General features: G+C 44.8%; 1 protein-coding gene across 2 annotated transcripts; it reads left to right on the top strand.

The window, feature by feature from the left end:
• The first annotated feature begins 4,120 nt into the window (after positions 1-4,120).
• LOC125528695 (uncharacterized) lies at positions 4,121-10,509 on the top strand. Of its 2 annotated transcripts, XM_048693130.2 has the most exons (9): positions 4,121-4,386; positions 5,259-5,327; positions 5,997-6,085; positions 6,571-6,718; positions 6,812-6,885; positions 6,988-7,467; positions 8,510-8,866; positions 8,944-9,156; positions 9,236-10,509. In XM_048693130.2, exons 3-9 carry the CDS (start codon positions 6,083-6,085, stop codon positions 10,106-10,108), a joined length of 2,148 nt encoding a protein of 715 aa, XP_048549087.2. In that variant the 5' UTR covers positions 4,121-4,386; positions 5,259-5,327; positions 5,997-6,082; the 3' UTR covers positions 10,109-10,509. The 2 variants fall into 2 exon arrangements, with proteins under 2 accessions (XP_048549087.2, XP_048549086.2); XM_048693129.2 differs by lacking the exon at positions 5,259-5,327.
• Positions 10,510-23,987: the final 13,478 nt, after the last annotated feature.

The raw sequence follows: 23,987 nt of genomic DNA, 5'->3' as shown, positions 1-23,987 counted from the left end.
CCGAATCAATGAGGGACTACTACCTGTGTTATACTGCAATTCTCACAAACACATTATCCCTCAACCAAGTTTGTCGTCAATACTCCAAAACGAACTAGGGGTGGCACTAGATGCACTTACAATCTCATCGGGAGGGGGTCAATCTCCATCAACATCTTCACCAGCACCATCTCATCTCAAACCCTAGTTCATCTCTTGTATCCAATCTTTGTCCCAAAACCTCAGATTGGTACATGTGGCTTGCTAGTAGTGTTGATTACTCCTTATAGTTGATGCTAGTTTCTTTACTTGGTGGAAGATCATATGTTCAGATCCATTATGCATATTAATACCCCTCTGATTATGAACATGAATATGATTTGTGAGTAGTTACGTTTGTTCCTGAGGACGTGGGAGAAGTCTTGCTATAAGTAGTCATGTGAATTTGGTATTCGTTCGATATTTTGATGAGATGTATGTTGTCTTTCCTCTAGTGGTGTCATGTGAACATTGACTACATGACACTTCACCATTGTTTGGGCCTATAGGAAGGCATTGGGAAGTAATAAGTAGATGATGAGTTGCTAGAGTGACAGAAGCTTAAACCCTAGTTTATGCGTTGCTTCGTAAGGGGCTGATTTGGATCCATATGTTTCATGCTATGGTTAGGTTTACCTTAATACTTATATTGTAGTTGCGGATGCTTGCAATAGGGGTTAATCATAAGTGGGATGCTTGTCCAAGGAAGGATAGTACCCAAGCACCGGTCCACCCACATATCAAATTATCAAAGTACCGAACGCGAATCATATGAAGATGATGAAAACTAGCTTGACGATAATTCCCATGTGTCCTCGGGAGCGCTTTCCTTTATATAAGAATTTGTCCAGGCTTGTCCTTTGCTATAAAAAGGATTGGGCCATCTTGCTGCACCTTATTTACTTTCATTACTCGTTACCTGTTACAAATTACCTTATCACATAACTATTTTTTACCGATAATTTCAGTGCTTGCAGAGAATACCTTGCTGAAAACCGCTTATCATTTCCTTCTGCTCCTCGTTGGGTTCGACACTCTTACTTATTGAAAAGGCTATGATAGATCCCCTACACTTGTGGGTCATCAGCCGTGATCTGCCATCTCCGGGTAGACCTGCAAGCTTAAATAATCCACAAACTTCATCCACATAGAATAGGTGCATATCAGGATGTATTGTTCCATCTCCTTCATAAGGATTAGCTAGAAGTTTCTCTATCATACTCGAAGAAATCTCATAATAAATATTTTCAGTAGGTGCAGTAGGTTGAGGAGCAACTCTTTGTGCTTCCAGTCAAGGTGAAGATACCCTGAACAAACCCCTCGAAGGATTGTTTTCCATAGTAACAAGTGACACTAAATTTCAGCACATAATATAATTGTTTCCTTACCAAATCCCACTCACCAAAGGCATTTCACTCCCTGGCAACGACACCAGAAAAGAGTCTTGATTACCCACAAGTATAGGGGATCACTCGTAGTCCTTTCGATAAATAAGAGTGTCGAACCCAATAAGGATCAGAAGGAAATGACAAGCGGTTTTCAGCAAGCTATTATCTGCAGGCATTGAAATTGTTGGTAACAGATAGTTTGATAGCAAGGTAATTTGTAACGAGCAACAAGTAGTAATGGTAACAAAGGTGTAACAAGGTAGCCCAATCCTTTTTGTAGCAAAGGACAGGCATGAATGGTCTCTTATAATAAGCAAAGCATTCTTGAGGACGCACGGGAATTTCATCTAGTCACTTTCATTATGTTTATTTGATTCACGTTCGTTACTCTGATAGTTTGATATGTGGGTGGACCGGTGCTTGGGTGTTGTTCTTACTTGAACAAGCATCCCACTTATGATTACCCCCTCTCGTAAGCATCCGCAATTATGAAAGAAAAATTAAGATAAATCTAACCATAGCATGAAATATATGGATCCAAATCAGCCCCTTACGAAATAGTGCATAAACTAGGGTTTAAGCATCTGTGACTCTAGCAAACCATCATCTAATAACTACTCCACAATGCCTTCCCTTAGGCCGAAAGCTGGTGAAGTGTCATGTAGTCGACGTTCACATGACACCACTAAAGGAAGCAACAACTTACATATCATCAAAATATCGAACGAATACCAAATTCACATAATTACTTATGACAAGACTTCTTCCATGTCCTCAAGAACAAACGTAACTACTCACAAATCATACTAATGCTCAAGATTAGAGGGGTTTTGAATAGCATCAAGGATTTGAACATATGATCTTTCACCAAATAAACCAACAAGCATCAACTATGAGATGTAATCAACACTACCAGCAACCCACACGTACGAATCTGAGGTTTTGAGACAAAGATTGAATACACGAGATGAAATAGGGTTCAAATGAGATGGTGCTGGTGAAGATGTTGATGAAGATTGGTCCTCCCATGATGAGAGGATCGTTGGTGATGACGATGGCTTCGATTTCCCCCTCCCGGAGAGAAGTTTCCCCGGCGGAATCTCTCTGCTGGAGAGCAAAATTGCTCTTGCCCAGGTTCCGCCTCGAGACGGCGGCGCTTCGTCCCAAAACCTTCCTTCAGATTTGTCTAGGTCAAATATCATCATATATGAGAAGATGGGCCCCAAAGGCCTGCCAGGGGCACCACAAGCTGGGGGGGCTAGGGGGGTAGGGCGTGCCCCCAGGCTTGTGGCTGCCTGGTGGGTCCCCCTCTAGTATTTCTTTCGCCAATAATTTTGATATATTCCAAAATAATTCTCTGTCAATTTTCAGCTCATTTGGAGTTGCTCTGAAAAAGTGACTCCGGTATAGCCCTTTCCGGTCCAGAATTCCAGCTGTCGGCAATCTCCCTCTTCATGTGAAACTTGCAAAAAAGAGAAAAGGCATAAAAATTATATTATAAAATGAAATAACAGTCCGTAACGTAATAAATATCAACATAAAAACATGATGCATAATGGACGTATGACTCCTCCTCTGACCTTGGGGTTCGCGGCCGCTTGCAATCCGAGGAGATATGACCCTCAAGACCACATCGGATGCCCATCGGCTTGAACGTGCAGTCGTCCTTGTGATGCCCTTCCCGGAAGCACCTGAAGCAGAGGCCGAACAGGTCCGATGGAATCTCTCCCCTTTCCTGAGACGACGGCAAGCACGGCCGCGATCTGCCCACTTCCGCCTATTTCTGAAGCGCCTTCCTCTTGCGACATAGCACCTTGCGCGAGGGACCTGGCTTCCTCCATGGCGCTGTTGGGCCAGCAGCCGGACCGGGGGCGCCTCGCGCCCACCCGCGGAGGAGCTAGCAGATCCAGGCGACTCCGACAGCCCCAGCCCCGGAACCACTGGCTGCGGCCTCGTGAATACCAACGCCGGGCTAGCAGAGCCAAACGCCATGACCGCAGGGACCATAGAGGTCAGCTGCGGTGAGTGGGTAGGCGCTGGCGACCGGAGTGATCATCGTCAAGGGGGAGTGGACGCCGGTGCTGGAGTGGTTGCCGGCGGGGGAGAAAGGAGGTGGTTGGTGGGAGGGGAGGTAATCTAAAGTACTAGTCGTAGCAAAAGAACCAAAAATCTCCTCCTCGCGATCGACCGCCGCAACGGCAGACATAAGGGAGGCGAATCCACTGGCTCATTAATGAAGCATGAAGGGGGGAGTTTGCCCTAATCGTCAATGAAAAATGGGAGGACACGCTTCGCGTCCGTCCGATCAAAGCGGGGGTACTCTACATGCAATGATTACACAAATTTTGTATAAAAATGTTTCAACACGAGTGAAGTCCACACAAACTAATGCAGCGCTTCACACAAGCTCTTATCATCTACCAAAATATTAAAAATCTAAAAGTTAATGATTTCATCATTTTTAGGGCTAATGATTATTTTGAGATTTTTAGGGTTAATGATTTGATTTTCTTAGAAGCATAGACTTGGTAAAACATCACAACTGCCCTGTGAACTGAAAGTGGCCTTTGCTTCTTTCTTTCCCACCAAGAAAGGAAGCGCACAAACTAGATAGATGAGAAGAAAAAGCGCGGCATCCCCGTGCACCGCGACGCGGACCCATCTGGCCATGTCACAACATAAGCCGGCCACCTCATCTCGTTACCATCTCAGAAAAATACATTTTGCTCGCTCTCCTTTCTTTCCCCCCTTCACCTTTTTCCTCTTCCTCGCGGACCTCGCCTCTCCTCCCCTCCCCTCCCCTACCCAACCTCTGCGCCACCATGCTTGCTCCAGCCGTCTACTAGGTTCGCTGCGCGGGAGCCTGGGTCCCTCGCCTCTCCCCGCCCCGCCATGTTTGGAGTCTCCGTCGTCGCCGCCTCGAGCCTGCTCGCCGCGGCTTGATTGATTGGCTCCGCCATTTTTCCTCTGGGTTTTCTAGGTATTCCTTTCTTCCCTGCCGGTATGTTGCCGTAGTGCTATGCGAAGGCCGTCCCGCTTCGGGGATTATCCGAATGCACTGCATGTATGGATACGGTGGAGTACTGGGTTTTTTGGTTGGTATATATGCGTGGATATGGCGGTTGTCGGCTCGCATCTCCCAATTTTGGTGCGTCGAACCTGAATTAGGTGTTATGTCACTGGAATTCCTAATTTTTGTTTGTTTTTGCGAATGAATTCGTAATTGATACAGAATTGGTGTTTCTTGTTGTGAGCTGTCTCTTAGGTACCTGCAAGTGCCTCTTATATGCATAAAACTTGTCTCCAGAAGCATTCTTGATCGAATTCCCAGGTTGACTGTCGATTTGCTTGCTGCTTTGTATACTATAGAGGAGACGTGGAATCTTCTTAGATTTTGGGTGGATATGATGTGCTAAATAGTGCCAAGTTGCAGAAACCATTTATATTAGAATTGCCTACTTGGCTGCTAATGCTGATTGCTGAATTTTTCCTTGATTTTGGTAATAAAAGGATGTGATCAGACAACAATTAATATTGAAAACATACCAGGCCCAGCACATTATATTTTTCTTCCATTCCTCAAATGATGGAGTCTGTGGTATATCACACCACCCTTTGAGCTTTGAACTTCAAACCAAATTGTGTTATGTCAACGTAATCAAACTTGAAGGTTTGCACATAATTCTTGTAAAAAGTGCTTGTTTTGTTTTTGGTTTCTCAACTGGCTGGATTACACGGGTAATACTAAGGGTGTTTTGCATTGACGTGTTGCGATTAAAGTCATCTGTTTTCACTCTGCAGTCTGCACCATTGGCTGCAATATTTGCTAAAGTTTTCTGATTTGCTCTGCAGTCATTTGCACGAAAAGCAATCTGCTGCTTGAAGCAAGATAACCCATGCTTGCTGTTAACTTAGGGAAATGTAAGTGGTGATTAAATGGTTGATCAATATTCGGTGCTTCTTTGAGCATGGACGTTTTGACATGGATGCTAGAACCACTCTTTTTTGTTTCTGAAAAAAATGGTCTATGGTTAGTATATTGGCCCTGATTGTATCAGATTTGTTCCACTCAGAACCTATGCTTAAATTGTCATGCGGGCTGTAAGTGCTGTGAAGCTGTTATGCTGAAAGTTGCTGCTTTTCTAGGAATATCTGTCTCCAATTCTTTGCTATTGTTTCCTAAGATTAGCTTGCAAGTCGCGGAGTTGTGTGGTTGACTCCGTGTGGAACTTATGCTTAAACTGTATTGTTGGTTTAGGTCTTTATTGGTGCTTTGATGCTAAAAGAGTAGCTTGTGCAAGAATCGATACTGCTTGTTGGTTTTGATTGCTTTATGTCTCTACCTCACAATTCAAGAACGTGGAGTATTTGCCATGTTACATGTGTTTGGGGGGTGGCATTAGGATTTATTTTGCTAACTAGCCTTATTGTTCTTGAATTTTACCTCAGATCAGTTGGCTAACCTGTCGAACTGACATAAAACACCTATGTCCTCTCTTACCATGAAACTTTTTTTTGCTGCAGCTTTACTTTCAGTTAGTTTTTCTTGTAGTTAATACTGAGACTGCTCTGTTATTTACCTTTTTTCAGAGTTGCCAGAGGCATTTATCATATTGTGAAATTAAACTTTGGTGATTCTGATCCGGAAAGGGAAAACGTGTGAATTACAAACATACATGGTAATCATATCCCTTGGCATAAATTTTCCAGCAAATTGATGTGTGATGTTGCACTTGATCATTTCGGCCATGAGTCATATCTTTACTTAAGGAGCAGGTAGCACCTGGGTGAATGCTAGGATTTGGATCTAGGTGTGAGGGGATGGTGCTACCTCTTTACTAACCAGTCATGGCCATGTGTAGCTGTCTTGTTCTCTTTGACAATTTAAAACAACTAACTGTATTAATTTTGAACGCGTTTTGGAGCACAGAAATGATTTTAGAGTATGGGCTGTCTCCAACTGCAGTAAGATTGCAAATGATGTGTTTCATCCAGTTTAAGTTAGATACATTTACAATATATTTGTGTTTTCTATCAATAAAGAAGGCATCATCTGTAAGTTGTTTGCATGGCAGAACTATCTTTTGGCTGAAATTCTCGTGCCTTGCGAGTATTTGGAAATATTGGTAGCCCCTATTTAGTGGCAGTGTTTCTGTGGTTTCAGATGTCTGGCTTTGGTACAAATTCAGCCATGGGTTCTTCGTCTCTCCCTTCTAGAGTTGTGTATAACACAGGTAACGATTTGCCGGTGGAATACATATATGACCAGGGTCTTTCTTATCCAGCTACCAACGGATATGCTTACTATGCAGGTATGTGTTCCTCTAGTTCCTGTTAAACTCCTTTTATGTTTATTTATTTTGGTGGTCATCATGCATAACTTTTCTGTTTTCTACTTTGGATAGGATTTGAGCCACCTGTTGGATGGAGTGAAAACACTAATTATTGGGGGGTAGATGGTCAATATCTCCAACTGACGGTAAGTGCATATGTAACACTTTGGTTGTTATTGTTATTAATACTGTATACTACAGTATTATTGTATATATTTCTTGACGACTATTTATTTCTGTTTATGTAGAACGACAATCTTCCTTATGTGTATTGCACACCTGGCTATGAATTTTCTTATTCTTCACAAGATCAGTACACTTCCTATATGCCTGGCATGTTCATGGGAGTTGATGGCTCAGTTGTAGGAAGTCAACAGTATTTCACTAATCCATATCAGCCTCCTGGCTCGCCATCTGGTTACTTCCCAGTATATCTCCAGCCCACCACAGATTTGAGCTCAGCAGTTTCTTTGGAGCCTCCTGTATTCAGTACTGGCACATCTGTTGCTAGTAGGCCTGTTAATACTAGCATAAAAGATACACATCAAATGTCTGGAAATACAATGGCTTCTCGGACTGTCTCTTCTGCAAGTCCAGCTATTGGTTCCTCCCATCATGCTTACCAGAATCAAAGCACGAATAAACCTTCTGATCTGCCAGGTGCTAATGTGGCGAGGCATGACAAGCCTTCAACCTCACATTTGACAGTTCTGGTTGATACTGACAAGGTATTGTGACCAAACTTGAATATTTACAGTTGAAGAGTTGCACCTTATGCCCCCAAAAGGAAAATATGCATTTTTTAATTCTGCATACTTCTGTTTTTCATCTTCTACAGTTTATACATGCTTCTTTGAGCACGTTGGTGCTGAGAATAATTGCATTCCTATATGTTAATGTTCATATTGCCCTGTTTATGGGAATCCGTTCTCTTGGGATGTAATTTTAAGTACTGCAGCACTGACTACTGAAAGGAAAAAATATATATTCCCTATCATATTTTATTGCGTTTAGTTACTTTGTGAATAGAGTGCATTTCCGAGAACTGCATGAACCCTTGCTAGACTACAAAAGAACCACATTTTAAGAAACATTTTCGAAGGACCAGTCTTACTTTGCAAAATGGTGCAATAAACATGCCACGGAGCCAGAACCATGTTTGTCTATTCCCATAGGCCTGTCATGTTGGGCCCACTATACAGACAGAACCATTGCTGTCCCTGCTTTTCTGGGTAGACTTATATGCCACGTAGCCAGCAGAGTGCCAAAGCAGTGCTGGCTGGTAACATGATATAAGATCCGCCACTTGGTCGCGTATTCGCGAGGCCAGGCACTAGTGCTGGCCTCTGTGGCATCTGCCTCCATGCCAGCAAAATGGGGCTAGCAAGGGTTGTATCTCGACGTAGTGACTAGTGAGGTCTACTGGAAACTGATGGAAGTGTGGTTTCCTTAAACAGTTTGCAGGAGTAAGTGTGGTTCTTTGAAATTGTTTCTTAAAATATGATTTTGTGTAGGTTAGTAGTAAGAGTTATTGCAGTTTTCAGAAATTTACCTTTTATGTGAAAATTATTTGCTGTCTTATGATACTATTCTTACATAGAGTTCACTGTGCTGTCAACTGCTGTGTATTTCGCTTCAATCATCAACCATTGCTAACTGTTCAAAGTATCATGTGCCCAAAATCCAAATATCTCTTAAAACAAAGTATTATGCGTCCAAAACTGTCACCAAGGATGGAAATCTGATGAAGACTGTTTTTTTTTTCTCCAGAATTTTCAGGCTGCTTCAGGTATGGGGAGCTCTGGGGACAATGGACAAATTACAGACAGGACAGAAGTTGTGCCAGTGGCTGCCATGGTGGGTGAAGGTGCCCAATCCAAAGCAGTGTCAAGCAGTGCAGTGAAAAACATTGTGATACATCCTGACCAATATAATAAGGCCGACTTCCCTTGTGATCATCCAGATGCCAAGTTTTTTGTCATTAAATCTTACAGTGAGGATGACGTGCATAAGAGTATCAAATATAATGTGTGGTCCAGCACACCCAATGGCAACAGAAGGCTGGATGCTGCCTACTCAGAAGCAAAAGGGAGTCAACGGAAGTGTCCAATATTTCTGTTCTTTTCGGTGAGTTTTGATGTGTTATTGTTTTCTTTTCCGTTTTTTCTTTATGTATGGGTTTGACATACCAACACTCTCTGTAGGTTAATACAAGCGGGCAGTTTTGTGGTGTTGCTGAAATGGTCGGCCCTGTGGATTTTCACAAAGACATGGATTTCTGGCAGCAAGATAAGTGGTCTGGGAGCTTCCCACTGAAGTGGCATCTAGTAAAGGATGTGCCGAATTCCACCTTTCGACACATCATATTAGAGAACAACGAGAACAAGCCTGTTACCAACAGCCGAGATACACAAGAGGTAATTTTTGTTGAAGTGCCAGGATTGATCACAAGAGATTATATACTGTGTACTGATGACGTTCATTTCTTCTCCTTAGATACCTTATAAGTCGGGAATAAACATGCTAAAGCTATTTAAGAGTAGTCCAATGACGACATCGATTCTTGATGACTTCCCTTTCTATGAAGGGAGGCAGAAAGCAATGCTAGAACAGAAGCGCAGAAGTTTGGGCAGAAGTTTTGGTGGACTTACTTATGTTCCAGCACTTGTTGCTAAAAGGAGTGTTGTTGTGGAGGGTGAACCTTCTGAAGTAGGTGAAGGCATTAGCAGCAAAGATCCACATCCAGGGAAAACTGGAGAGGATAGTGGTGCTTGTGAGCAACCTGACAAGACAAGCCAAACGAAAGATGGAGTGGTTACACAAGTACTGAAAAAGGATGCAGTGTCACCTGTTGAGCAACCTGAACATGTAAAAACAGAACGGCATAGCTTAGATGATATTCATCATGAACAGAATGAGGGCTGTTCCGTTTCTGTGTCACCAGAAAATGCTGGAAGGGAACATGCTGGCTTGAGCGAACTGGTAAAATCTAATGGAAAAGTTTATAGTGACCGTGAATCACAACCTGTTATAAGCTCAACTGAACCCAATAGTTCTGGACGAAAAGGTCTTTCTCAGGAGTCTGGTGGTCACGACCCATCAGATCGCATGAAAGGCGGTGCATCTGGGATAACGAAGGATGTGAAGGCTACATTGCTCAAGAAAACAGAAGGCTTATCAACTAGCCATATGGATGGGCAAGCAAAAGGCATTGTTAACGAGGCTCCAACTGGTGTTGTTAAGGTTGGCTCGGTGCACATCAAACTAAATGTGGCGGGGGGTTCGTCATCTGAGATTATAGGTGATGGTTCTCTTGAGCTGAAGGGAGCAGAACATATTGAGCAGGGCATCTCAACAAAACTGAGTTAAGGAGCAACTAATTTATTTTCATTTTCTGGGTGTTGTGACATGTTAGTTTAACATCTCTGTTTGTGTTGGTGGGGTTTAGCTGCTTTTGCTTATGGCTACTGCAGTTGGTTTTTCAGCTTGACGACTGACAGCTTGACATCATGGTTGGTTTGGTTTGGGTATAGCTCCTCTTTTGTTTCATAATCTCCAACAAGTGGTCATAGTCTCATAGAGGTATTTGTGGTGAGGGAAAATTGTTTCTGTTTGTTGTTGTGTTGGCCCTCATCAGCAGAGAAGGCATTTGGCATTATTAGGTGAAATGTAATCATGTTTTTATATGGTACCAATATATGGACTGTCAGTTGGTGACTGCTGATGGCCGGCAACTGTGTTCTCTTTTACAGTATATGCTTGTTTTTTTATATCGTGCATGCTTGCCATCTCCCCTTTGAGATTACCTTTTAGGGGTTTTTTTTTGTGATAAAGAGAGCTCCCTCTCTGATTTTCATTAAAGAAACCACAATGTCTTCCTAACAGGCTACCAGCTACAAGGAAAAACATAAACCGACGATGCATGATCAGAATGAACACAGTCAGGCTATCCCTAACGGGCCATCCCAACCACAGGAAGGCTATATCAGCATATAATGCAGATAACCTAGATAAACTTAAAGGTTTTCCAAAAAAATAAACTTAAGAGGTTTCCAGAGCATCATCGTCCTGGGAAGCCACAAACCGGATCTCCAGGTCGATATTTATGAACATCAAGACACAATTCACTAGTATGTTTTTAACCAGCTACTGATAAGTCTTGCAGAAGTCACGCACTAGCAGGACGACCGTAGAAGGGTATGAATGATCCACACAACAACTGCTTGGTGAAGTAAAAAGGGAGCTCCGCCTCGAAAATTGACTTCTGAGCATGGATGCAACGGAGCACTTTATTTTGAAGTTAAAAAAACCACATTTTTACGATTCATTTTTATTTTTATTTTTGTGTGCATGAACGTATAGAGTTGCAGTATATCGGGCCAAAATTTCATGCTTGCATGTAAAAGATACAAAAAAGACAAACTACATGAAAATTAGGGGCTTGTTTTTTGGGTGCTTTTAGGCAGATATTTTGTCTTTTTTGTGCAGCACGTAATACAATGTATTATTGAACGAAATTTCACAGGTACTTAGACCACGTGCATGCGTGTTCATGTAATTTTTTTTCAAATCTTTTAAACATCTTTTTGAAGCAGTTCAAAATAAAGTGCTCCGTTGCCCCATGTTTTGAAAATCCGTTTTAGCTCCGCCTAAGGAAGGAGGGACACTGCCATCCAAGCGAAGACCTCCATCCAAGGGTAGCCCTCAAGACTTTTCACCAGCAATCATCTCAAACCTTTTTTACACCGCACCTTATGACATCTTGTTTCTCTAGATCCGTAAGCAAAATAAGCCCATCATGAAGCAACTTAACACCAGGTTGACAGGAGCACAAGGATCAGTAACCTAGTTGTTGCCAAATATAACAACATTTATCAGTTTCCAAATTGTCCAAAAGATTGCAGACATGCCAGTAACTGCCAACTGACATATTTCTATTATTTTTATTAAAGCTTTTAAGCCACACAATAATAAGTCCTGAACGTTATTAGGTATATTATGCAAGTCAAAAGCACATTAATTTCATTATTTTTCAAAGCATTTTAGCAAAAAAGCAACAAAAAAGATGGTTAATACTCTCTAAGAAGGATCAATACGGTCGACAAGAGGGGGAGGGGGATAGCAGACTTTTTTTTAATCTTACTTGTCAATTTTAAGGTTAAGGGGATAAATAGGGTTTACTAGATATGCAACTAGGTGAACACAACCTATATGACAAGCAAGCTTAAAGCTAAATATGCTAGGCAACAATCTAATTAGCAAACCCACAAGCATACAAAGCAAGATAAAATGCGGAAAAGGATTAACCACAAGTGAGACGATGACGCGGATTTTACCCGAAGCTCACTCTTCCTTGGGGAAGAGCTACTCTCCGTTTAGAGCAGTGCCGGAACGTAAACTTACGGAACGCCACAGAGGGCTCACCATATTCTCTTTCAAGTCATCCCCAACGAATGAGCCTCGAATCACTCGGGGTTGGTCTTGAAGGCGACCACCACACCTTTATAAACTTCTCCGGAGCACAAGGAAGCTTCCGGAGGAACCTCTAACCGTCTAGGAGCCCAAGCTCCAACCTCCAAGAGTAACAAGTCAATGGTGGAAAAATATTGTGGAGAACACGAATTTGGTTTGGTCAAAGTGTAGATCGGGTCTTGCTCTCCCAATCCCCAAAGTTTCAACAAGTTTGGGTGACGAGATTAAGAGTATCGAGCAAAATGGATTGTAGCAATGATGGAGCTCAACAAGACACTAGGGTTAGAGGTTGGGGTGGAAGAAGGGGGCTTTTATAGTGTTCTTGGCCGGGTGGGCATTTCTACCCGTTGGACCCTGTGCGGACGGGCTAAGTCAGCCCCGTGCGCATGGGGTACTTAGATACTAAAACCCCACCCCATGCGCACGGGGGTCAAAAGACCGCGTGCGCACGAGGTGTCCAGAGAGTTTCGTGGCACCCTGTGCACACGGGGTTCAAAAGACTCCATGCGCCCGGGGTGTCCAGAAAGTCTCCGTTGACACTTTTTTTTAGAATGAAGACGCTAGAGGCGTCCGGCTTTAAATTAATAAAGCCCACAACAGAGGCAGCGGGCACATAAGGGGTACCACAACATTCGGGAGACCACACACAACACAAAAGTGACCGGCCTAGAGAAACAAAGTGCGAGACATGGCATATCCAGCCAACATAAGAGCGCGTAGGCTCGGGGGAAACACATCCAAAAGGGGCTACACAACCCTAGAAGCAGCGCTGGCAGACGACGCAGCTCGAGACGCCGAGTAGACGATGCAGAGGCGGTCAAGAGCATGGCGATGGAGATCACTGTCTTGAGGTCTTCCCAACGGCGCCCACTGCTGCAAGAAAATGATGCATTTGTAGATTACGTCAGCGGGGTGGGAGGGGAAAACAACCTGAATAGTAAACTTGTTACGAATACGCCAAAGGGCCCACAACATTGCAGCCGCACAAGTCCACATGATACGGCGAGAGGAGCCCTGAACTAAGGACAGAGACGACACAACCTCAGAGCGGGAGCATGGATCCCAATCCACGCCCGCGGCCTCGCGGACCGCGCTCCAGGCGAAGCGCGCCAGAGGGCACCGAAAGAACACATGGTCCACGTCTTCCGTGGTACCACAGAGAGCACAAGGCCCGGTGGCCGGACCGTTGCGCTTAGCTACATTAATGGATGTAGGGAGGCGGACTTGGCACAATTGCCACAGGAAAACCTTGATTTTAAGCGGAATGCGTGCCTTCCAGAGCCCCGAGGCTGCCTGAAGGGCAGGGCCGCTAGCCAGTTCTCTATAAAGGGAGTTAACAGAGAACTTGCCCGAACTCGTAAGCCGCCAAGACACCAGATCCGCTGTGTTCAATAGGCGCACGTCGGCGGTCAGAGCCTGCATGCGTTCCCAACTTTCCATCTCCGGCCCCAAGAGCTCCCTTCTAAAGAAAATAGGAGGCGGGGAGGAACCAAGAGCCGAGGCAACCAGTTGGTTGGGCTCCACCGTGATGGAATACAGATCGCGGAACTCCGACTAGAGGGGTTGGTGGCCTATCCACAAGTCGAGCCAGAAGCGCGTGGATCAACCATTGTTAACTGAAAGTGTGTTATATCGACTAGAGGGGGGTGAATAGGTGATTTTTATGAAAGTCTTCAAAACATGTGAGTTTCGAAGACAAACGATAGAAATAAACCTATCATCATGCAGCGGAAGATAGACTACACTAGACAGACAATAGTCAAGCATTCAATGAAGTGAAACCACACTGACTAATAGTAGCTAGGCAGTAAGGATCAGGTACACAGTGAAGACAAATAGATAAAGCAAATAGGCACTGACTTTACAAGAGCCAACCGTAAATAAAGAGATGAGAAGGATAGAACCAGTATGCGTGACGAAGACAAAGGTTTGGTAGACCAGTTCCAACTGCTGTGACAGTTGTACGTCTGGTTAGGGCGGATAGGTATTTAAACCTGAGGACACTCAGTCTCGGACACTTAGTCCTGAGCACACAGCTCAGAACACTTAGTCCTCTCCGTATTCCCCTTGAGCTAAGGTCACACAGACCTTGCCCAATCACTCTGGTAAGTCTTCAAGGTAAACTTCCAAACCTTCACAGACTTCATTCACCGGCGATCCACAATGACTCTTGGATGCTCAGAACGCGACGCCTAACCGACTGGAGGATTCACAGTCCTCAAGTGTAATAAGTCTTCAGATCACACAGACAAGAAGACTTAAGTGATGCCTAACACTCTTTGGCTCTGGGTGGTTAGGGCTTTATCCTCTCAAGGAATTCTCTCTCAAAGGCTTTGAGGTGGGTTGCTCTCAAACGACAAAAGCCGTATTTTAACTCTGAGCAGCCAACCGTTTATGGTTGTAGGGGGTGGGCTATTTATAGCCACTAGGAAACCCGACCTGATTTGTCCGAAATGACCCTGGGTCACTAAGGAACTGACACGTGTTCCAACGGTCAGATTTCAAACACACACGGCAACTTTACTTGGGCTACAAGCAAAGCTGACTTGTCCAACTCTGAACAAGATTCGCTCTCATAGTCTTCACTCGAAGACATAGGATTTTGGTTAAGCATCACTTCAGTCATTCTGACTGGTTTTCTTGGACCCCACTTAACAGTATGGTGGTTCCTATGACTCAACAAAGAAGAAAAAGAACTACGAAAGATCTAAGTCTTCGCGCTCCATAGTCTTCATGCAATGTCTTCTCTTGTCATAGTCTTCAATGCGAATGTCTTCACATACCACCTTTGACTTCAGTGTCTTCATACATTTTTAGGGGTCATCTCTGGTAGGAAAACCGAATCAATGAGGGACTTCTACCTGTGTTATCCTGCAATTCTCACAAACACATTAGTCCCTCAACTAGGTTTGTCGTCAATACTCCAAAACCAACTAGGGGTGGCACTAGATGCACTTACAATATCCCCCTTTTTGGTGATTGATGACAAACTAGTTGAAGTTTTCAACGGGGAATATAATATGTGAAATTGTAAAGGATAAGGAATTGTCTTCATAAGTTGCAAGGGCTCCCCCTGAAGATGTGCATATAAGTAATTTGCTTTTGGAATGCAAATGCACATGGCAGGTTGTACTTGTGGAGATCCTCTTCAACTTATGATGACAATTCATCACGCATGAAAGGTATGTGAAGATAATGAACATGCATAATGGAAAATGGACGTCTGCAAAATGATCTAAGTGCGGAATTTATCGTCGCACATGCGGAATTTATCATCGCATCACAAAATAGCAAATAAGTAGCAGACGACCATCGAGTTTAAGTGTTACAACTCAAAGAACCAAACGTATCAAAACGAGAGTTGTAAACACTAGGCAAAACATAAAGTAACCGCCCATATGGACCCGCTTGAAGACTATCAAACTCATAAGCTTCTCCCCCTTTTGTCAGTGAGGACCAAAAAGGTTTGAAGACATAGAGCATCTACTCGTTTCCACGAAGAGTAGGTGAGGCAGCAGGGTCGTCAGTGGTGTTCGGCGGTGCAGAAGAACTTGGGGCAGTGTCGAGGCATGCAGAAGTAGGGGGCGGTGAAGTGGCATCATCTTCGTCCTCGATCACTCTGGCATTCACAGTTGCCGTAGAGGAAGAAAACTCAGAGTCTTCAAGAGATGGGGTTCGTCGCAGCACAGCCCTTCTGGGAGGTGTGGAGTCAAACTTGAAACGTTCAGAGAAGCCATCCTCTTGAAGATCATCCTCAGGACACATAAGCGTCAGCCCTTTCCATGTACGCCGACAAGTTTCATGGGCTACAAAGGCATTCTTGGTGGGAAGATTGCAAATGCGGTTAACATCCACCAAGAGGCTTTGCATTTGGTGCTTCAGCCAGTCATGATGCCTATCCTGTTTCGGATGAAGAGCAACCAGAAGCTCTCGGTCATTGAGAACACGAGATCGCTTCTTGGGTCGTTGGGCTATAGTGCTTTCAGTGGCTTCAGTAAGAGCACGATGAGGTGCACGTGTAGTACCTGCCAGAGGATAAACACGAGTGATTGCTCCAACTCCTTCAATGTTCTGAGTGAAACTTTGATGCTCCGCATTCTGAAGACTGAGAGGTTCCTTGGCAGGCTCAGGATAAATGGCTTCAACGGACATATCCACATCAGGCAGAAAGATCCGATGATTGCGAGCAGATGGCTGATATGAGATAGCTGAGTGGAGTTTAATCAGACGCATTATCCATGGAGCGTAGAACTTCAAGCCAAAAAGATCAGATCCTGATGCAGCAAGTTGGCGGATGAAGAAGTCTTGTGTATTGAAGCATTTGCCATGAAGAATATAGAAGACCAAAGTCTTCATTGCACCTTCCAGCTTTGCATGTGGAGAATGTCATTTGATGGGCCAGAGAGTTCGCCTTATAATGTGATAGATAGTCCTTGGCAGATACTCAAGGTCTTCAACAAAGAACTCCTTAGGATATGCAGCATCTTGTGGCAAAGGCTTCATCATACTGAGCATCTGACTCATGTTCGGTTCAGGCCTCTGAAAGATGCTTTCCATAGCTTCACTATGAAGTTGACATCCAGGTTCATAGAGATCTCCAGGAGTGGGTAGACCAGTGAGCTCAATGATATCAAAGGCTTTGGCTTCATGATGAACGTTTCCTGTCATCCACTCCAGGACCCAAGTCTCCGGATCTCTGTTGTAACCACGTATGTGAAGTGTGGCATAAAATTGGAGCAGCAACTCTTCATTCCAGTGCTCTTGGTCGGTGATGAAGGGTAACAATCCAACCTCTTTGAAGCAATCCAGAGCTTCTTCCAGACAGGGCAGACCAGCTATTGCTTCGGTGTCAAGACGCATATGTGGGAAGATGCGACCTTGATTGTACAGAATGCGGGAGTAATAGCTTCGATGTGGATAGCTCTAGAACCGATCAGAAGATATTCGTTCCCTTAAGTAGGGGTTCTTGGAGCTATTGAAGATGGTATTGTCTGCTTTGAAGCCATTGACATTGAAGGATCCAGGTGCTGTTGCAGGACCTGGAAACCTGGGCAACCTTGGCATTGGCTTCTGTACCTGAGGCCTATACTCAATATGATAGTCAAACTGAGGACCAGCAGCAGGCGCAGGAACAGAAGCACTAGTATCATTGGCTTCACTGACTTCTAGTTCTTGGGTTGGTGCAGGCTCCACATTTGCTTCAGCCATGACAATGTCAGTGGCTTCATTGGAGTTGGTGGTGGCAGCCTCAAGATTTTCTACCTCCACTTGATGAGTTGGAGGGTCGGGCACAAACACGTTCTCCTTGAGAACATCTTCTTCAGTAGTTGGGGGAGTAGGAACACGTTCTTCTTCTTGGGTGTCATCGGCTGATGCAGCCATAATGTCTTCAACAGTTTTAGCTTCAGACTCGAAGACTTGAGACCTTGGTCCTTTGCGAAGCCTGCGTAACGCAGGAGACGCCTTTGGAGATGGAGTTGGCTGGGCCTCAAAGTCATCTTCTTCTTCTTGCCGGGGTGGTGTGACTTGTTGTTGTTGTGGGTGATCAGCCCATGTTGCATCCTGAGCAATTGGCGTCAGAGGACGACCAATGCTGATGAGTTCGCTGTGCGTAAGCACAGGCGATGATACCTATTGGTGCTCGATCTGAGGAAGAACTACATCATCTTCAACATGGTCATGATGACCAATGTCTTCAGCAGCGGTGGGATCAGCTGCTGGAATGTCTTCAGCTTCATGAGCCTCTATGAAAGCAGGCTCATGGATAGTCAGTTGGCGCTCTTGATGTTCAGCGGCAGGACGAACCATGGAGATAGGTTCAACAATTAAGGGCTCTGTGGGACCAGCCCGTTCCTTCTTGGTCTTGCACTTCTTTTTGGAGGGAGCAGCAGCAGAGGCTTCAGGATGTTTCCTCTTTCTGGCTTCAGCCTCAGCTGTCCTCGTCTTCTTCAGGTCTGAAGCGGTAGACCTGGCCTTTGGCTTCGAGCCAGTCATGCTGGTTGGGAAGACAATGGGATGTGCTTCCTGTCTTGGTGCGTCGGGTTCGGCCATAGCGGGCTTCTTCTTCTGCTGCTTTGCAGCCATCCTGGGGTTCAATGCCAGGACGCCCAAGAGCCTTGTGCTTCTCAGCCTCATTGTAGGCTTGCACACACTTGTCAGCCAGGATCTTCATGTGCTCACGAGAACCTTGAACTTCTTCATGCTTCTTGAGAAAGGCTTCCTTGAGCTCGTGCAACATGATCTTGAAGTTCTTGACCTCTTGCACACTGAGCTTGGCCATATGCTTCTTGAACTGAGCTTTCTCAAAGTCAATCTTCTGCTTCAGTTCAACGATGCGCTGGGCTATAGCTAACTCTGAAGCAATGGCGCCATGGAAAGCGACACTGAGGCCAATGGGAAGTTGCAGATCTTCAAAGCTAAGGTTGGGCGTGTCAAACCACTCATCGATGAAGTCGTGGATGATTGTCACGTCAAAGAGAGGCAAATTGTTGAAAATTTCTGCTTCTTCTTTGCTCTTGATCAGTTGCTCAAGAGCGTCATCTGCAAGATCTTCATCACTGGATAGATCAATGGTATCGTTGCGCAGAATAGCAGCAGCAGTCAGTTCTTGGCTGGTATGTGGCAGAGGCATCTTGACTCTTGGGGGCTTGGAGATGCGTGATAGATCTTCAGACTGCACACTGTCTTCAGGAGGTGCAGTAGCCAGTGGCTTCGCCCGTGAGATTTTTGGTGCTGAGGCAGGCTTTGAAGCTTTAGGCAGCTTTGACTTCTGCGGCTTTGGAGTAGGAGCTAGGGTTTCATCAGTGTCAGCATCATCATCAGAATGATCCACTTTGGCACCTTGAACAGCGATGTGAGTGATGAGGCCATCCAGGTTGTAGAACGGACCGACGACATTGGGTTCGGCATCGCGGGTGCCATCTGCACGGGGAGCAGAGGGACCAGGGTTGAAGTCTAGTCCCAATGACTTCTTGTTCTGCTTCGCCGGATTTTGGGCAAACTGGAAGTTGCGCTTGAACATATTGTCGTCACGACACCAGAGCAGTGACGATGGGTCAGCATCTACAGGCTGTGGTCCACGGACCATGCAGGGATAGAAGACTTGTTCAATGGCTTCATCTCTGGACCTGGGTTGAAGATTTTTGTATAGGATGTCTCCCCATGGTCGCTTGATGGCATTCTTTTCAGCATATTCCTTTGTCACAAATATGTACTTGAACCACTGTTCTGCCCAATATCGTCGAATCCATTGGATTCGTGTCTTGCACTGATTGTAATCCTCTTCTGGATCTGTCTTGTACAGTTCTGAGAGGTCATCGGGCAAATCTCTTGATATCTCACCTCGACGCTTTCTGCCACCCTTCCTTGCTGATTTCTCTGCAGCCATGAACTTTAAACTGAATGGCTTCAATACGTTCAAAGGCTTCAAGGGCTTTCGCTTGCTGGACAAACAGGAACTGGCTTCAGGAGAATTTATGTGATGCTGTAAGAATTCTGCAAATGAATGCAGACTATGAGAACCAAGGGATTCTCCCACGGACATGTACCTGTGACAGCATTAAGGTGCGAGGGAAGGGGAAGAGGTCATATGCATTCTCAGAAGATTTTGAAGATAAATTAGTTTAGAAGACATTGACCTCATCGTGCGAAGACATTCACTCATAGATAAGGAGTTGGTTCCAGATTTGTACGAATCCACAGATCAGTACAAGTGAGGAATCTAACTACTTTGTGAAGCATAAGTGAATATACTAGGCATAATATGAGATGCAGTATGAAGTGGATCCAACTTGTGTGAACAGAAACTGCTTGGGGTAGAAAGTGAGGAATCTATAGGATCAAAGAGGCCGTAAAAAGGGAGTTTTATTTACCACACAAGAAACTGCTAGACAGAGTGGAAGAGGAGGCCGAGCAGTTCGATCGTCCGTGCCCTAACTTGGCGACGGAGGACACCTACGGCGACGGCGGAGAAGACGATGTCCGCGGCCGGCGTGAAGACGGCGTCGGAGAGGTCGCGTCAGCTAAGCGCTTCGTCGCCGGCGTCGTCGAGGGCTAGCGGTGGTGCTAGGGTTCGTGCGAGAGTGGAAGAAGGATAATGACTATGGTGAGGCGTGTATTTATAGGGACAGAGATGGCACAACATTATTACACAGGTGCCCCTAGCGATTCACATCTGAAGAACACATGGCCATCATGCAACCTATCGGAGGTTGTAAGTGTATCTAGTGCCACCCCTAGTTGGTTTTGGAGTATTGACGACAAACCTAGTTGAGGGACTAATGTGTTTGTGAGAATTGCAGGATAACACAGGTAGAAGTCCCTCATTGATTCGGTTTTCCTACCAGAGATGACCCCTAAAAATGTATGAAGACATTGAAGTCAAAGGTGGTATATGAAGATATTCACATTGAAGACTATAACAAGAGAAGACACCACATGAAGCCTATGGAGCTCGAAGACTTAGATATTTCGTAGTTCTTTTTCTTTTGTGTTGAGTCATAGGAACCACCGTACTGTTAAGTGGGGTCCAAGAGAACCAGTCAGAATGACTGAAGTGATGCCTAACCTAAAACCTATGTCTTCGAGTGAAGACTATGAGAGCGAATCTTGTCCAGAGTTGGACAAGTCAGCTTTGCTTGTAGCCCAAGTAAAGTTGTCGTGTGAGTTTGAAATATGACCGTTGGAACACGTGTCAGTTCCATAGTGACCCAGGGTCATTTCGGACAAATCAGGTTGGGTTGCCAAGTGGCTATAAATAGCCCACCCCCTACAACCATAAACGGTTGGCTGCTCAGATTGAGAGTATGACTTTTGTCGTTTGAGAGCAACCCACCTCGAAGCCTTTGAGAGAGAATTCCTTACGAGGATAAAGCCCTAACCACCCAGAGCCAAAGAGAATTGGGCATCACTTAAGTCTTCTTGTCTGTGTGATCTGAAGACTTATTACACTTGAGGACTGTGCATCCTCCAGCCGGTTAGGCGTCGCGTTCTGAGCATCCAAGAGACATTGTGGATTGCCGGTGAACGAAGTCTGTGAAGGTTTGGGAGTCTACCTTGAAGACTTACCAGAGTGATTGGGCGAGGTCTGTGTGACCTTAGCTCAAGGGGAATACAGTGAGGACTGGGTGTCCTGAGCTGCGTGTTTAGGACTGGGTGTTCGGGACTGTGTGTCCTAAGGTTTAAATACGTAGCCGCCCCAACCAGATGAAATAGAGGTCCGGCCTTGCGTGCCCGTGGCTATTTATACGTCGATCCAACAGCCAAGATCAGCTGCTTCTCGGGAAAGGGAACCGCGGGGGAGACCGGAGGCGTCGGTGTGGTGGAAATGCTGAGCTCCGCTGCTTGGTGAGGGGTTTCTCTGTCTGGACGGTGGGGCGAGCGTCGTGGCTGGCCGCTGGAACACTTCGCTGCCTTTTTATCACCTTAAAATTCTCTTACACACTAGGAAATGTTCTGCTGACAGCAGTGCCCCACAACGTTCAGCTTCGAAGAGGGTCTGTTTTTCTGTATAGAAAAGATTACAAGGTTCACACCTTTTGCTTTCTGCCGTTTCTCGGGCCCAGTGTCAGTGAGATGCAAGAATGACGTGTGAGTTAGTGGGGGTGCTTGCTGGTAGGAAATATTCTCACAGCAACTGGAACTGGTCCAACAAATCATTGTCTTCAATGAGCCACTGGTTTCATCTTCACTTCCCTTTACTTACTGTTACTCCCTGTGAAGTCATTGTATGTTTGCACTATCTTTTGTCTTCATTGAGTGACTGCGTGTTCTGTCTGGCTTCACAATATCTTCCTACATGATCCTTACTACATTGCTGCTATTAGTCATTGTGCTTTCACTCTATTGAATACTTGACTATGGCTTGCCTAGTGTAGTCTACCTTCCGCTGCAGGGTATTAGGTTTATTTCTATCGTTTGTCTTCATAACTCCCACGTTTTGAAGACTTTCATAAAAATCGCCTATTCACCCCCCCTCTAGTCGATATAACGCACTTTCAATTGGTATCAGAGCTAGGTGCTCCCTTGTTCTATGTGATTCAGTTTAACCACCTGGAGTTTTAGCTATGTCGACTGAAGGGATAATTAAAGTTTCCGTTGCGTGCCCCGTCTTCGATGGAACTGAATATCCCTACTGGAAGAATAAGATGCGCATGCATCTTGAAGCCATTGACGTCGACCTATGGTATGTCATCGAGAATGGCGTTCCCAAGGCTGGAGAAGGTGTCACTGCTGCTGATGTCAAGAAATTTGTTCAACTGGACTCTACTGCCAAGAATATCATCTGTGGTCATCTGACCAAAGGACAGTATGGCCGTGTGAGTGCTTTGAAAACATCTAAGCTGGTCTGGGACTGGCTCTCCAAGGTCAATGAAGGCGTCTTAACCCAGAGAGATCAGAGAATCAGTGTCCTTCGCAACCTCTTCAACCGCTTCAAGCGAAATGACAATGAGAATGTCCAGCTCACATTTGACCGACTCACTGACATCACAAAAGAGCTTCAAGCCCTTGGTGCTACTGAGATCACCAAACATGAAGTCGTCAAGACACTGCTGAGATCATTTGATAGTTCGTTTGACACCCTAGCCCTGATGATTCAAGAACGTCCTGATTTCAAGACACTCGATCCGTCTGACATACTTGAGAGGCTCAACACACATGAGTTTCAGCTTTCTAAGAAAAGAGATATCTACGGTCCAAACTATGGGCGAACTCGTGCCTTGAAGGCAAAAACTGTCTCCTCATCTGAAGAAGAATCTGACAGCAGTTCTGATGATCCTTAAGACATTGGAAGGGAACTTGCTATGCTTGTGAAGAAGTTCCAAAAATTCACCAAGAAGAAAGGCTTCAGAAAGTCTTCCCGATCAAGCTCAAGGAATGATGAAGCTTATGCTCACGACTACAAGAAGAAAACATGTCACAAGTGCAAGAAACCTGGCCGCTTCATCTCTGAGTGTCCACAGTGGGACAATGAGAACAAAAAGAAGAAGAAGAGCAAGGAATATGACTCTGACGACAAGAAGAAGAAGAAATACTCAAAGTCTTATTCCAAGTCTTCCTCAAAGTCTTCATCACACAAGAAGAACTCATCTGGCAAGGCACGTGCGTTTGTTGGCAAGGAAATGGATTCAGAGGAGGAGTCCGCTTCTAAGGAGGCGGAGGTGGAGTTTGAGGAGGAGTCCGATTCAGGCGTCACAAGTCTGGCTACAGCATACGTTGCCAAGTCCATCTTCAACACTGAAGACAATGACCTCATCACCGACACCGATGCAAATGACAAGGATTACTCTGCTTCTACCTACTGCTTCATGGCACGCGGTGCCAAGGTAAACACACGCACTACTCACATCAAACATCTAGTGACGATGACTCTGATTGTGGTTCAAAACCCAGCTACAAAACACTTGCTAAAATTGCAACTGAACAACAGAAAGCTATGGAACATATTCAAAAACTGTTAGACAGAAGCGACGATCTGTTAGGTGCTGAAATGACTCGATCTGAATCCTTAATTGAAGACATAAAAAATCTTCACGTTAAGTATCAGGAACTTGAAAGTCGTCATGAAACTCTCTCAACAACTCATGAAAAGCTTTCCTATGATTATCTTCAAAGGAAGCAAGATCTTGAGAAATTGAGAGCGGCTCATGAAGATCTACAAAAGGAAAATGAGTCACTTCGCGTCAAACAGATCAGTTCCGCTCAGGAAGGATTTGAACCACCATGTCTTAAATGCATTGAGCGTGATAATGCTACTTCTGTTGCTGAATGTTCTACT

The sequence above is a fragment of the Triticum urartu genome, chromosome 4A (assembly GCF_056163025.1).
Source record: "Triticum urartu cultivar PI428250 chromosome 4A, HENAU_Tu73, whole genome shotgun sequence".
In the NCBI taxonomy this organism is placed as follows: Eukaryota; Viridiplantae; Streptophyta; class Magnoliopsida; order Poales; family Poaceae; genus Triticum; species Triticum urartu.
The sequence above is the reverse complement of the archived record's forward strand: the minus strand, read 5'-3'. Positions and strand labels throughout refer to the sequence as shown.